This window comes from Channa argus, chromosome 14, assembly GCF_033026475.1.
Source record: "Channa argus isolate prfri chromosome 14, Channa argus male v1.0, whole genome shotgun sequence".
Taxonomy (NCBI): domain Eukaryota; kingdom Metazoa; phylum Chordata; class Actinopteri; order Anabantiformes; family Channidae; genus Channa; species Channa argus.
In genome coordinates this window covers 12,589,299-12,605,077 of record NC_090210.1, presented here as the reverse complement: position 1 = coordinate 12,605,077, position 15,779 = coordinate 12,589,299, and the positions used below count along the sequence as shown (strand labels likewise).

At 39.3% G+C, this 15,779-nt stretch overlaps 1 protein-coding gene across 11 annotated transcripts in view; it reads right to left on the bottom strand.

Annotated features, from left to right (window-relative positions):
• Positions 1-15,779, bottom strand: part of ctnnd2b (catenin (cadherin-associated protein), delta 2b) — a 157,584-nt gene that overhangs the window by 14,531 nt on the left and 127,274 nt on the right. For all 11 annotated transcript variants that reach the window (XM_067529332.1, XM_067529330.1, XM_067529323.1 and 8 more), the window contains 3 exons: positions 13,118-13,304; positions 6,230-6,347; positions 5,050-5,232 (listed from right to left, as the gene is read on the bottom strand). In XM_067529332.1, coding sequence (XP_067385433.1) covers positions 5,050-5,232; positions 6,230-6,347; positions 13,118-13,304 — 488 coding nt within the window. The remainder of the gene's footprint in view (positions 1-5,049; positions 5,233-6,229; positions 6,348-13,117; positions 13,305-15,779) is intronic.

Here is a 15,779-nt window from a genome sequence, read left to right as displayed (position 1 = left end):
ACAATTTCCCATGGGGATTAATTATTATTATTAATTATTATAATTGTTATTATAATTAAAAGCAAAAAAAACACACAAAACATAAAAGTTAATCATAGGTCACATTTATTTAGCATAGAAATTAAAACCTTTTTTCCATCCTTCTTCTAAATTTAATGACGTAATCTCACATGACATCACATTTTTGGTACTTTGTTAATTTAATTATTTGCCCACTTTCTTTTCTCTCTCTGTTTTCTCATTTTACAGCCCCCCACTTTACTCCAGTTATTCTTGCTTTATATCTCGTCTCCACACACATCTTTCCTCCTCTCCTCTCATTACCCGACAGTTGATGGAGTTTTGCCCTCTCCAACAAGCTCCCAATCGCTACTTCATAGTAATCACCCACAGCTGCACTGGAGTGGAGAGTGGCAGATTGAGGGGGAAGAGGGGAAAGAGGGGGAGGTTATGTATTATTATGGAAAGGTTAGGATTTGTCCCTTTATTTTCTGATCCCAGGATTAGCTTTAAGATCCCTCATCTCCTGGGTTCAGCCTACACAAAATGTTCGTCAAGGCTTCACTTCACAAGCGGAAGTTAAAAGCCAGGCTCATCTTTACCATTTTTAAAAAAAAAAAATCTACTTTGTCTTTGCCAGAAATGATAGGAAGAAAATAAAGCATCCAGGGCTAATGAGCAATTCACCAACCCTGATCCACCGGAAGTGTTGGGTTTTCAATCCTCGCAGCTTCACCAAATGTTGTGAAAGAGGTCTTCCACTTAACCAGAATATGATGCTGATTGCTTATTAGCATGACAAAAGGGTTAGAGCCTACTCCAAGGAAGCAGTTTGGTTTCTGCCAATTCCTCAACTAAAAGAGCACATTTTCTTATCTAAATGCAGGATGAGACTGCCTGTTGGCAACAGATAGACAGACCCAGGAAATCCTGAGAGAAACACTAAACGAGCTTTGGTACAGAGTCTGAGAATAGGTAGTCTGTTTAGAGAAGGTCAAAATCTGCCACATACTGGATATAAGATATTGAGCTAACGTTGTATCGCTTGTTGGTGCTGTGATGTTGTTATAAAGAACATCTAATTTGAAAAGATTAATGTTTGTGTCATGTCACCAAGCCTTCCTTGATATACAGTACTGCATGCTGCTGTGAGACAAGGACTAGACCTCAACTAATCCAGGTGGTAGGTGATTGTCAGCCAGTGACGTGGAAAAGATTTTCTGCTCCATCATGAATAGCAAAGACAGCTGTAATGCATTCAGAAATATTAATTTGACCCCAGAGATAGAGTAAAACAAAGGTGAACTGAACTATGATTTTGACACATATTATCAATGTCTCAGACTTTGCATTAACTTAATTGTTGAAGAGAGTACACAGGAGTACGGGGAGATGCAGTGAAAGGTGAAGGTAGAGGTGGCAAAGGCCAAACAAAGAGCATATGAGGACTTGCTAGGTTGGGCAGTAAGGTGGATTTGTACAGGGTGGGGAGGCAGAGAGATAGAGATGGAAAGGATGTGCAGCAAGTTAGGGTGATTAAAGATAAGGATGGAAATGTAGGGGCCAGAAGTTTGAAGGGAAGATGGAAGGAGAACTTTGAAGAGTTGATGAATGAGGAAAATAAAAGAGAATGAAGAGTAGAAGAGGTGACTGGTGTGGAGCAGGAAGTAGCAAAGATTAGTAAGAGTAAAGTGGAGTGAAGGACGGCGTTTAGGAGAATGAAGAGTGGAAAGGCAGTTGGTCCTGATGACATACCTGTGGAGGTATGGAAGTGTCTAGGAGAGGTGGCAGTAGAGTTTCTGACTAGTTTGTTTAACAAGATCTTGGAGAGTGAGAGGATGCATGAGGACTGGAGGAAAAGTGTACTGGTGCCCATTTTTAAGAACAAGGGAGATGTGCAGAGCTGTGGCAACTACAGAGGAATAAAGCTGATGAGCCACAATGAATTTGTGGGAAAGAGTAGTGGAAGCTTGGCTAAGGGCAGAGCACAGAGAATATTTGTGAGAAGCAATATGGTTTCATGCCTAGAAAGTGTCCAATGGATGCAGTATTTGTCAAAGATTCGTTATTTAGGTTTTGAGGACCAAATTGAGGAGACGGCAAGTGGAGGTTCAACGTAAAAAGGGGTATTTATTATAAAGAAAAGAGTGACTGTGACCACAACTAAAAATCACTCTATAAGGAGGAACAAGTACTACAATATTTGTAAACCAACAAAATAAATCCAAACACAAACTTAAACACCAAAAAGGGAGGAAAAACCAGAGAAAACAGTATAACAAAAAGAATAACCAAACCTTAGACCAAAAAATGGGAAAGCAGGAGTCCGAACCAGGCGTGGCAAACCAACAGGGAACAACAGACATAGGAACATAGAATGCAGGATACAGAAACACAGGATACTGGGTACAGGAACACAAGACACAAAATGAACTGGCAAAGGACTGAGGGGAAAACCGGTTTTAAGGACAGTGGAGCAGGTGAAACAAATCAAGGCAAAAGAGGTAGGTAAAGACACCAAACAGAGTAACAGGAAGTGACACAGGAGGAGCAACAAAATGAAAGCCAAGGACAGGAAATAAAGCTGGGGAAAACTGGGACAAACTAAACACAAAGACATGCTTGTGACAGTATTTGCCCTGAGGATGCTGATGGAGAAGTACAAAGGTCATAGGGAGTTGCATTGTGTCTTTGTAGATTTAGAGAAAGCGTATGACAGGGTGCCGAGAGAGGAGCTGTGGTATTGTATGAGGAAGTCTGGAGTGGCAGAGTATGTGAGAGTGGTGCAGGACACGTATGAGAGCTGTAAGACCGTGGTGAGGTGTGCTGTAGGTGTGACAGAGGAGTTCAAAGTTCTTGTTTGTTCTGGTGATGGACAGGCGGATAGATGAGGTTATACAGGAATCTCCATGGACTATGATGTTTGCAGATGAGAAAATCTAGAGAGGTGGTGGTCTGCTCTGGAAAGCAGAGGAATGAAGGTTAGCTGCAGTAGACAGAATACATGTGTGTGAATGAGAGGGATAAGTAGAACGGTGGGGTTACAGGGAGCAGAGGTGAAGAAGGTCCAGGACTTTAAGAACTTAGGGTCAACAGTTCAGGGCAACGGAGTGTGTGGAAAAGAGGTGAAGAGGCGAGTGCCAGCAGGTTGGAACGGGTGGAGAAAAGTATCAGGTGTGTTGTGTGATAAAAGAGTATCATCGAAAATGAAAGGAAAGTTGTTCAAGACGGTGGTGAGACCAGTAATGGTGTTCGGCTTAAAGACAGTGGCACTGAAGAAAAGACAGGAGGCAGAGCTGGAGGTAGCAGAGCTTAAGATGTTGAGGTTCTCTTTGGGAGTGACGAGGATGGACAGGACCAGGAATGAGGACATCAGAGGGACAGCTCATGTTAGATGTTTCGGAGATAGGCCAGAGAGGCCAGATTGAGGTGGTTTGGACATGTTCAGAGGAGACACTGTGAATATATCAGTAGAAGGATGCTGAGGTTGGAGCTGCCAGGCAGGAGGTCTAGACTCTAGAGGAAGACCAAAGAGGAGATTTATGGATATAGTGAGAGAGGACATGAAGTTAGTTGGTGTGACAGAAGAGGATGCAGAGGACAGGGTTAGATGGAGGCACATGATTCGCTGTGGGGACCCCTGAAAGGAAATGGCTGGAAGGAAAGAAGACCCTACCAGCCACCTATTAAACATTCTGCATCTGATTAATTCTGTGTGAACAGAGCAAGTAATCATATAGAGAATTTTTAGCCAGTGAACATTCTGACCACATCCCCTCTTAGTTGAACAGTACAACACCACAAAGCATGGGAAATGTTTATTATTCTTTACCTCTCTTCTTCAGAGAAGAAAGGATATATACATAACCTATCAATTCTATTAATCATGCGACTGGCGCTGCTTTGATGAAACAGTGTTATTTCCGCAGCAGACTTTTTTCTGATATCATATGATTAGCATGTTTTACCCAAACACTACCTCTTATCTAAATCAAATTTCCACTTTGTGAGAACACATCTAACACACAATCCTCTGCTTCTCTGTTGGTTACACCCAGCTAAAAATATTCTAAAATATATTCTAATAAAGGAGTCTAATTTCACCCTTCATGAAGGTTATGATGTTCAGTATATGTCAAAACACTTTTAGAAAGGTGTTGATTCAACTGTACAATTGGTTTTAGAGGATATCATTTGTAGTTTTGAATGGAGATGTAAAAAGACTTCTCACCTGGTCTGGTGCTGGACTAAAATGAAAGAATTATTATTTTATATTGGCATTTTTGTGAGATCAGTACAAATTAAGTTTACAGTGGTAGGTACTGACTCAAGAAAATGATACACTGGCCATTCTCAGTGGTGACACTAACAAATGCTGCCAGCCTTACAGTGAGGGGAAACATTTACAACAGTATATTACCACAGTATAATATTACAAACTCATTTGACTACTGTCTGATTTTATCTTTATCTGAAGAATATCTTTAAGCAGTATGCTAGAGGACCGACTGACTGACATGTTTTTTCCTCAGCAGTATCCAGTATGTGCTTGCTCCTGACAACACTGAGTACAACAAACCCACACCTGACGTAGCTGATGCCGATACTGATATAAATATTGCCATCCTTCCTGACTGAGAAGAAATCTAATGTACTCAGCTAATGCTAAATGTTTTAAAACCAAAAATGCAGATGCATGGGTGATTTTTTTAAAATATTCACCACAGAGCAACGTTCATAGAAATCAATTGGGCAACATATTGCAATTCACTATTAAGTTCCCCTTAATAGATCGATACTAAACTCCAATGTTCAATTAGATGAAACTCTGACCTGTGAAATCACAGGGCCCTTCGATGTTAAGTCAGTTTGCACACGGAGATTTGACTGCTGCCTGGGTGTAGTGAGTGTGAGGACAGTGATGAAGGTTAATGAAATGCTGTTTAATGTACTTCTTTGTAAACTCTTGTTGTCAGCCCACTGGCCTTACTAGCTCTTGCATGTTACTGTATGTTTAACACCACCTCCTCTTTTTTAGCAAGTACTAACCTGGTCTTGTCCTTTCTTTTTCTTCTTCTTCTTGCCCCAGCATCCGGAGCTCTCTGCGTCCTTCCCACCAGTGTCACATAACAGACCATCCAGCTCCTCTGACCCCCCCTGCTGGCTGTGAGATGTCTCTGCAGCCAGTCGGTAGGACAAGTTCCTCAGGATGCACACACAGTTCTCCACAGTCTTAAGGGAGGGAATGAGAAAAAAAAGGAGGACGCATAGAGATAAAGTATATAGATATAAAGTATGGTGATAAAAAGAGACAAGAAGGAAAAAGGGACAGTTGGCAATCAGATGGACGCAAACTTACAATAAAACGGTAGGCACATATGCACACACAAAATATTTAAACTTACAGTGCAAACATGCATAAACCATAACAAACACACAGATATACAAATGCATAGTGTAGACAGACAAACACAAGCACACACATACTGTATATGGACACGTGCACGCACACACTCACACGAAAATAAGCTAATCCTATTGTTATAAGTGGCTATGCAGTTAACAGTCACAGACTTTGATCTTTGAAGGATTTCTGTGGATTAAAAACTTCTACATCTCCTTGTGAAGAGCCTCCAATCAACACACCAACACATATATACTCAGATACACTGGCAACGTGGCCAAACAGTCTTATGGTCGATGACATCAAGCACACATATATCCTAAAAGCACATGAATAAGCACATGCACACAATCGGAAATACATGGATGCTCACAGGCTTGCATAAAGGCGCGCACACACACCCTCACTAGTGATTTTTCTGTGTCACTGGCCATCTGGGTTGAGTAATACACAGTACGCTGTAAAAAATGGCTCACTCATTTTCTAATGTATTGCATATATACACTAATATTTGACTACTTGGACAATGTTATACACACACAAACGTTAGTATTACTAAAGACTTAAACAAACCTTAAACAAACTTTTAGCCTAAAACCAAATCTCAACCTTAAACAACCCTTAACGGACGAGACAAAATAATAGAAACACATTTACACCCCCCTACCCACACACACACTCAAAGGACCGTTCAGCATCATAGTTTTCCTTGTATGACTTCTTTTTTTTGAGGTAATACTGTATTTATTGAAGCTAGGGCTAGAGGAGTTTTTGTGCATGGCAGTTGGTTACGGGTGTGTGCATATGTGTGTGTCTGCAAGTTACCTTGCTGTCAATCTCACTGCTCCCTAGAGCTGTCTGGATGACGTAGAGCAGAGCGTCTGTCAGACCCTCACACTCCCTCATTCTCCTCCGGGCCTCTTCGCCTGCAGAGCTCACATTCCTGTCACACACACACACACACACACACACACACGTACGCACTATGTAAATAAACAGTTAAGAACTAAAACTGAACATACAGCACAGTTTCTGAAGGCCTTACCGATTTAACTTAAACACTCCAATAGTGTCTCACAAGACTATGCAAGCAGATGTATATGTTGAAGTATATAGATATGTGTTCCTGAATCTGTATCTTTGTCTGGCTGACAGAGACGAGACCAGCTGGGTTTAATGCTATTTAAATGTCAGACTATTGAAGATGGCTACGACAAGCTTTTGACCTCAGTGTCAGTGAGAAATGGCATAGACACTGACAAAAGTCCATTAGTAACATTTGTTTTCTCAGGTTCTTAGTAACAATCTTCACTATTTTTCCATCTTAAATAAATCTGTGACTTAACAGTGCCTAGTGTGGTCTTATATAGTAGGAATGTTATTTCAACACATATTAAATCATTTAAATAGACAAGAACATCGCACTGTCCACTTGTGAAAGCTGTGCCCAAAGTAATATTATTTGGGGTTGTCTCATCCCACTCTTTAAATCATTATCTCAGAAATGCCTTGAAAGAATTTAAAATCTTCAAACCATTATTAAAAACCAACACAAACATTCACGTCGACTCAAGGAATAATCCGATTTTGATGGTCGAAGGTCAAGGTCAATTGCATGTTATCATAGGAACGCTAGAGGGAATTCTTTTCCTGTCAATGTCAAAGCTCAGGAATGCCTGGAGGAAATTTCATTACATCTTGCACAAATGTCCACTTGGATTCATGAATAATCTGACTAGAAAATGAGTCTGGACTGATACAGAACTTCACTGAAGTTCACTGAAGCATACAACTCGGAGGCAGTAAATTTAGGTTACATTGGCTCTGTTATTGTCTAAATACTCCATTGGCCATAAATTGGCATTTTTTTATTACAACATTTTTCTCACGATGTGTGATGGAAACAGATAGCATTAGGCTAGTTTGGGTATCAAAAGCCATGTTCAGAAATGCACTGTAACCCTGAAAGTCTGATTTGAACACAAATGTCCAAGTCATTACATGGGCTTTATCCTTGTATGTCACATCATTCCTCCATCATGCACCAACCAGCGGCCACTTCTGGCTGAAACGGGTTTCCCCTCATATCAATGCCTCTGATATAGACAATCTTGATGTGCATTACTGTGTAAAACAACTCTAAGATCTAAATCTTTTTCTCCAGTTTCCGAAATGTGTAAATGACTAAATTCTGATCATACTAACAAAAGGGATGTCAAGGGATGATTTGTCATCACCTTGACATTGTCATCCATTTAATACATTAGTTGTAGCTTGATTTATGTTGGTTACTTTAGCAGTACAGCAGGTTGCAGTTTTATCCTCTGAAAAACATGTTTATGTACACTACATTTGTTAACATGCTAACACTGGAAGTTTGAATATCTGAAATAACAGATAATAATATTTTTTTCATGTGGACTGACCTGTCAAATACTGGATGTATTGTAACAACTTTAACAGAGGTTGGACCCTAAATGTAGATGCAGCGATGCATAAAATACAAAACACGACAGCAGAGTGGAGCAACGTGTCTTAGTTATGCAAATGTTTCTTGTATCCTAACCCTCAGTGGAATGTCAGTTTTATTAAATTACAAGAGTGTTTTGTTTTAATTATACATTCAAATAAATGCTGGAATTTTTCAGAGTGTTGATGAGCTGTGATGTGATGTGTTCTAGTCATCTGCAGCTCTCCTGGCCTTTACTGTTTACCCTAAGCCTCGATGCAAGGTTACCTGAATATATACTGATGAAAACAACAGATAAACCCTAAAATAAAAGCACTTTAAAAATGTTTAGCACTTCATACACCCTTTTTGTCACTCAGTTTCTGTATTTTGGCCACCCCAGTGAACAGATTCAATTCAATTAACCTCAGGTAATTTGGCATAATTCATCCTACTGAACCATTTCCTTCACAAGGCAACAGGTCTGCAGATTTTCTCCAATTATGATCTTTCAGAATAATCTAAGAAATTACTTGTACTTAAGTGTACTGCAGGAAAAAGTGACGTTTGTACAAATTGAACTTTAAAACACTTTGACATTTGATTGAAATATAGTGTGATACTGAGAATAGAAAACTGTGCTGACAAAAATGTCACTGTTTTGGTAAAAACAGACAGAGGCCCCTTTGTTTGCAAAAACAGCTTTCTGCTGGGCGCCTGTGCCTGTGTGTATACAGTTACCTTTCACAGCAGTTATTATATTGGGAGAGCCTTCTTGCATATTCCCTGAAGCACTTACTTCATTATGGCAGCACTGAGTAGCAGGCAGTCATGATGTCTGTTTTCCACTTTTACTTACAGTACAGTACTTTATGTGGCTGACCCAGCTATATTTGTCACTCAATCACATCTTTTTGTTTCAAATACGACTTCTTTGCTGGATCTCATATCTGACAACTGAATGATAAGGCAGTAGTTGTTAGGGATGCTTGTCTGACTGCTTTGCTGTAGGAGGTGTGTTCTGTAATGTAGCCTGTCTCCTAACAATGGAGTACTGTTTTAAGAGAAACCTATATAATAAAATAAATAAAATAATTTGCTTTAATAATGCACATTCTCAAACATTTTCAATCAAATTTGCACAAATCTATGGGTAAAGTGCTTACACGATCATGTGCTTTGTTGACACAGATAATTCAGTAGATGTGCTGATGACATACTCTGCTGCACCTGTTGCCTTAATACGTACTGCAGGTGCTGCTTTCTTCTTGTAATTCTAGTAAAATTGGCGATTTTTGTGCAATTTCGTCATTATCACACAGTACAATCAGTGGATCACATACTGGGGAGTGTAAAGATTTACGGTTTGTATTAATGCTTTTGTGTTACTGATCAGCTGACTTCACCCGCTCTTCAGTAGTTGCTGTTTAATTGGTATCGCACCTGCAGATTTATTACATATTTTATATATTCAGGAGTCTAGCAGCACAAGTTTCAGGGGACTCCTGTTAGTTGGCACAACAGCATATGCAAATATAAGCAGTGAAACAAGCGATGAGTAAGCAGGGGAAGAAAATGTGTGTGTGAAAGTGCGAGACTGTGAGACTGAAGACGAAAGGATAAAGGAGGCAAAGTATGACCAAGAGAGAAAAGAAATTGAGTCATAGGATGAGATGGAGATGAAGCGAGGGAGGAGAAAGTGAGTAAAAGGAAAAGAGAAAGAGATTGAAAATGAGAGAGCAAGGATGATAATGAGAGATGCAAAGACAGAGAGAAACAGAGAGAGAGATAGAGAGAGAGAGAGAGAGAGGGAGAGAGAGAGAGAGAGAGACACCAGCGATATACCAAACCCACCATGAAATATTCAATCTTTAATCAGACTCCCAGCATTCCCTAACGAGGCGTGAGAAAGATGAATTAGCCCTTCAAGCTGAGGGAGTTTTCCTCACAAAGTTATCTCCTGCACACATACTCACACCACCAGGCTTACATTCATCACACTACCAGATGTGCATTCACATACGTGTATAATTAGAAGTGACTAAAGCCTTTGTTAGTAACCAGTGCGTATAGCTCGTTTTCCACCAGAGCAGGTGAGGAAAAATATGGTGAGTGAGGATCGTTTCTTTGTTTCTTACCAGCTAGAGGTGCGCACAACACATTTTTTCTATTTAATTATTTTATTGGATGCAAAGAATGTAAATGAAAGAGACACACGCAAACATACCTACATTGTTGATGCTTCTGAAGATAAAATGTTATCATTCTGTTTGCAAGATGTGTTTTTTTTCATTTTGATCCTCAAATGTTTGTGGGAAACCAGTAGCAAAAATAAATAAATAAATGTCTGGTGCACATCTGACATGTTTGTGTCAGAAATGTTTATGAACTCAGACTCAGATACAGGAATTTCATCATTAAGTTCCAGTAAAACTGAAAGCATCTCAAACTAAAAATTGTATGTATAGAAATATCCAAGGACAATGAGTCAATTCATTCAGCCTGACAGCTATATTTTTATTGGTAGTATTTTGTTTGATTTTAACCTAACCAATTCAAAATGTACATGGCACATCCATCTAGCAGAGGTAATGTTCGGTTGGGTAAAAAATACCTACTTACTTCAGGCTCATCAATGCTTTCCCCCCCCATTTATTTCAATATTTTTTATGGAGTTTACTTTTCTTTATTGCAGAACACCTATTTTAATCTATGAACACACCTGAATTGTAGAGCTGGCTTCTTTTATTTATCTTTTAAATTTTTTAAGCAAACCAAAGCATTTAATGACGATATACCTCAGTCTTCGATGCCTACTTGTCTGTTTTTCTTATGCTATCTTGAACTTTGATGTACAGCTGCCAGCTGTCTTTTGCCAAGTCTGTGATGAAGCTAGCTTAACTGCATACTGTAGTTTAAAGCTACTTTAAAGTGATCAGTGATATTCAAAAAGGTGAAATATAAATGTTTCCATTGAGTATAACAGTGTAATAACAGTCGAGTCACATATCCACGTGATTACTCTGTCACAACATCATTACTTAATAGGACTACTTATTGTCAAATTGTGGAAATGTCTGGACTTAAAATACTGTAGCAAATTGTCAGACAGAATCAGATTTTATTCTTTTATGTGCTACTTTCAGACTTCTTTTAGATTTTGCAGAATGGAGAGCACAGAAATTCTAAATTAAAGGTCTGTATAGCTTTAAGGCAGATGACATGAACACAAAACACTATTATGATGGATTCCTGCAGATGAAACACTTGAAAGCAATTCAGCAATAGGATTACAAAAGCTAATGCTTCTATATATTGTTATCAGAGCCACACAGCTTTTTTTTATTGAATTTTACAAAATGGAGAGCTGCAAGGGATTGCTGTCTCAGCATCACGGTTCATGCACACACACACACACACACACACACACACACACACTCAAACAGACACTATGTTTAATTATGTGTTTAAAGGCAGATGATATATTAGTCTGTGAGGTCAGCTTGACATCACCACTATCCAACATGCTTTCATTACCCCAATCTCCTCCCTTTTGCACTTTGTTTGTAATTAGTAAAATTCCACAACATGCTTTTCAAAGGCCCTGGTGGCCAAAAACACTCTCTTCATTATCCTAACCTCCTACCTTTTGCACTTAGCAGATTCTTACTAATTACAAATCTAAGTAAGTCTATTAATGTCATCAATGAACACAATTAAGACAATAATAGTTATGTTTATATGTCTGAGTGAAGGTAGTACAAGGTGCCCTAGTGCATGTATCTGAGAAAAGAGGTGGTATAGTTGAGTTTCAAAGCACTTTAATCACTGCAATAAATCAATATTCAATAACAGCTTGTTCTTTACTGTTGCTGACAGAATTTTAGTATATGGGTGATATTATTTAACAGGATTATAAATTGATATGCTATGTAATTATTTTATATTGACAATGGATCAAATAACCACGTGTATGTGAATGAGGCTACTGGTACTCACAAATACAGAGAATTATCATTTAACTCTGTTGTTCCTCACAGTTCTAACACATGTTTTAGCATTTGTTCAGTTCAGTTATGTCATTAGTGTCTCTGTTTCAAAAAAAAATTAGACCATATGGGTCTGACAGGAGCAAGGCAGGATGTTTGCACTGTAATGTACTTGATGAACCTTTAAAACAAGCAGTCACCCCAACCTTCTCTTTTTTTTTTTTTTTTAACTCAGCAGGAGAATTATGAAAGCTCTTTGCTAAAGCTATGCTAGCTGCCTCCATCTACATAAAAAAATATTTTGTAAGGAAACTTAGACACAATTCCAATGTTCCATGACAGGAGAATTCACAACTTCACAATTACCCAGTTTACAGACTGCTCTATAACTACTGTTTTACTCTTAACCACTGTCAGCCATTACACATCTGCAGCTAAAGCGCAAGAGAACAGGCAATATTGAATAGGTCATGTTTTCATCGACTGGTGGCTGCAGTCATTTATTAAGCTACTTTTATGTTAATAGCTTATGAAACAACCTGTTGAAGGAAAGGACTGTTGAGGATCTGGACTGTTTGTAAAGATGGATTTAGAGAAATCTAAACAACTTTCAATGAGTAATCGTCACAGAGATGTTTAAAATACACTCAATGTATGTAAAAACATATAAAATAGCCATAATACCAGATCTTTAATGGTTTTGGAAAACTGGGTTGATGACCGACTTGATCATCTACCAGATGAAACAAAAAGGGGAGATTAAAATGATGAGGTAGGGTAGATTTGGTAATTACACAAATATAATATAAGTCATGACTAAACTGTAACGCATTTGTTTTTTGTTCCATGTGCAACATACTGGAACACAGTCAATACAGCAAAATAATGTGTCATAGTCCTACTACTTCCAGACTCAACTGTATGACTTGCATGTCTCAAGTGAGGAAATGAAAAGCCACAGCAGCTCTAGTCTCAAATAGTGAGTCATCTCAAAAATAGCTCAGCCTGACACTTTTCTGTGTACAATGGTTAAAAATAACACAGAATGATATCTAAAAATAACTAAAAAGGGCTTTGAACTAAGTGGTACTTTTTTCTCACTTTGCCTGTGTTTAATGGACAGAAATCATCTCTACAAAGTAAATGAATATGCAATTTCTCTGTTGAGTCTATTTATGCACAAAGAAATATACTTCTTATGTTGTATATTATTCATATCATTATGTCGCAATATGAAATAGGTAGAAAAAAATTGTGAAAAACAGTGACACTGACCGGAGACAGCCTGTGGCATTACGGAGGACCTGGGATGAGTGTAGGTGCAGCTTGCGGTCCTCTTGTGTATGCGGGGAGGTGTCCCAGCCGGAGTGGGGGATGATCACAGCATTGGTCAGCACAGCCAGGGCATCCTGGATGATGGGCATCTTCAGGGCATCACATGATGAAAGGTTCCACAAAACACCTGCAGAGGACATAAGGGAGACAGGAGTTGAAAACTAACTCAGACAGGCACAAAGAAAACTCCTGGCAAACACACAGCAACACACACAACTGACAGTTACTGGAGGGCGTTGGCTACCTGGGTTTACTGCTGTCTGAAAAAAAAGACACAGATTCTCAAAACAAATAAAATGAGAAATGAAAGACTGACATACCACCATAAAAAAAGGACATGTGCAGATGAGAAAATATTGCTTCCATTTCAACCCCTGACTGGCTTCTTGTCATGGCTTACTGGGAAACCTTAAGAGAAGTTTTTATAAACAACATGAAGACTGGGCAACCCCCTAGCTCAGTTTGACCTGGGACAAAAACACAGGAAAAATACAAAGCTTGAAGTTTAATAAGAATATAGTAACTTAAGTAAGAAAAATCTTAAAATATCCAAAGCCCCAGTGAACCTCAGGCCGGTTGTTAACACCGCAAGGTTACCCCAGCCTTTGGTAAACGAGGCCTCCCATACACCCATTCTAGCAACGCAGCCTATGGTTAAAAAAAAATTAGAAAGCTTTATGTTTATACTGGGTCCAAATGCGTGCGTGTGTGTGTGTGTAGGGTGGTAGGCATGCAGTGCATTCTGGGATACCTAGCTACTCAATTTGAAAGGTTTTCCATGAAAGGCTGCTTCCATTTCCATCAGGTCACCTATCTCACTTGATGGCAATCGATATTGTGCATGCAGACTTCAAGCCAGACAACATAATGGTTGGCGATTGCCAGCAGCAGCTACTTAAAGTGAAGTTGATTGACTTTGGCCTAGCCCTTCATGAGCCTGCTGTTCAGTCTGGTGTCTGTATGCAGACCGTGTGGTACAAAGCATCAGAAGTCACATTTCCCCAAAGAGACCCTGGATATGTAGCCTGTGGGTTGCTTAGCTACAGAACTGGCAATGGGATACCCCTCTATATAGTGAGACCAGTAATGACATGCTGGCAGTTATTGTAGACATTCACCTTTTATTCAAGGCCATTTATTCAAATCTGACTAAGTCTAACATTCAAGAATTACATCCATTTGCTAACAGACACCCCCTTTTAGTGGCTCAAAAAAAGTGAAACAAACTGACATACTGTACAGACAAAAGGACTGCCTTTAATGCTTGGATGACAAAAACTTTGCAGACAATGACTTCCTGAAGTCTGGAACCCATGGAGATGCTCCCTCCCTTAAGATGCTTTCCCAGGCCTTTACAGCGAGTGACTTCAGCTCTTGCTTGTTTAGGTTAGGTTATTTTATTTATAGCTATAGGTAGATTTGTTTTGTTTGTGGATATTCAGACTGAACAAACTGCTTGTAGAAGAAGTGAAGAAGACTAAAGACTGAAGAAGCTGCTTGGATAAGTAGCGAATTTCTAACCAAGAGGAAAGAAGTCCAGTCAATCTTCGGATACATTCATAAAGCCGTCTCTTCACAATGACATGCCTATGTCCTCAAGAATGTTCTTGACTTGGCTAGATAATAATAAGCATAATAATAATAATTTTATTATTTTATTTATATAGCACTTTACGTTTGTTGACAAATCTCAGTGCCTTAAAAGCAAGAATAAGAATATATAATAAACATGTAAAACATAAAACATAAAATACCATAGCATAAAAAACTAAATGATCACTTTAAAATGCTTTTCTAAACAGAAAAGTCCTTAACTGCTTTTTGAAACAGTCCACAGTCTGTGGTACCCTCAGGTTCTCCAGCAAAGAGTTCCAGAGCCGTGGAACAGCTGCTGAGAAACCTCGATCACCCATTGTGTGGAGTTTGGTTCTCGAGGGGTAGAGGCAATACATATTGGTGGAACGAAGGGGTCTTGTTGTAGATTGTAATGTGAGGAGTTCTTTAAGATATTGTGGGGCATTTCCATGGATGCACTGGTGGGTAAGTAGACAGAGTTTGTATTCAATGCAAAGGTGGATGTTTCTGAGATGAAAAAAATGTAATTTTACAAGAGGTGTTGGACATGTGTTTTGAATGACAGATTGTTAACAGAGTTGGAGAAGGTAAAGGTGTGGACAGAAAAGGAAATACAATTAATAGGGGAGGAATGAAGCTGGTGGGTGGTACCAATTAGAAGGGCTTCAGTTTTGGAGCTGTTCAGCTGAAGGAAGTTCTCTGACATCCACGCCTCAATGTCCGCCATTCAGCAGGTGAGAGTTGGTGGAAGTGTCAGAGATGTCGGGCTCAATCTCATGAAGAGCTGACTATCATCACCATAGCAGGAGAAGGAGACTCCATGCTTGCCAATGACGTGATCTAATGGGCGCATATAGATGTTGAAAATGGGTCAGGCCAAGAACCGACCCCTGTGCCACCCTACAGATGACCGAATGTGACTGAGATTTGGCATCCCCCAGGGCCACATACTCAGCTGTATTTGTGAGACAGGACCCAAACCACCCCAGAGCAGTGTCAGAAAATCCAGCGACATGCTGTAGACAAT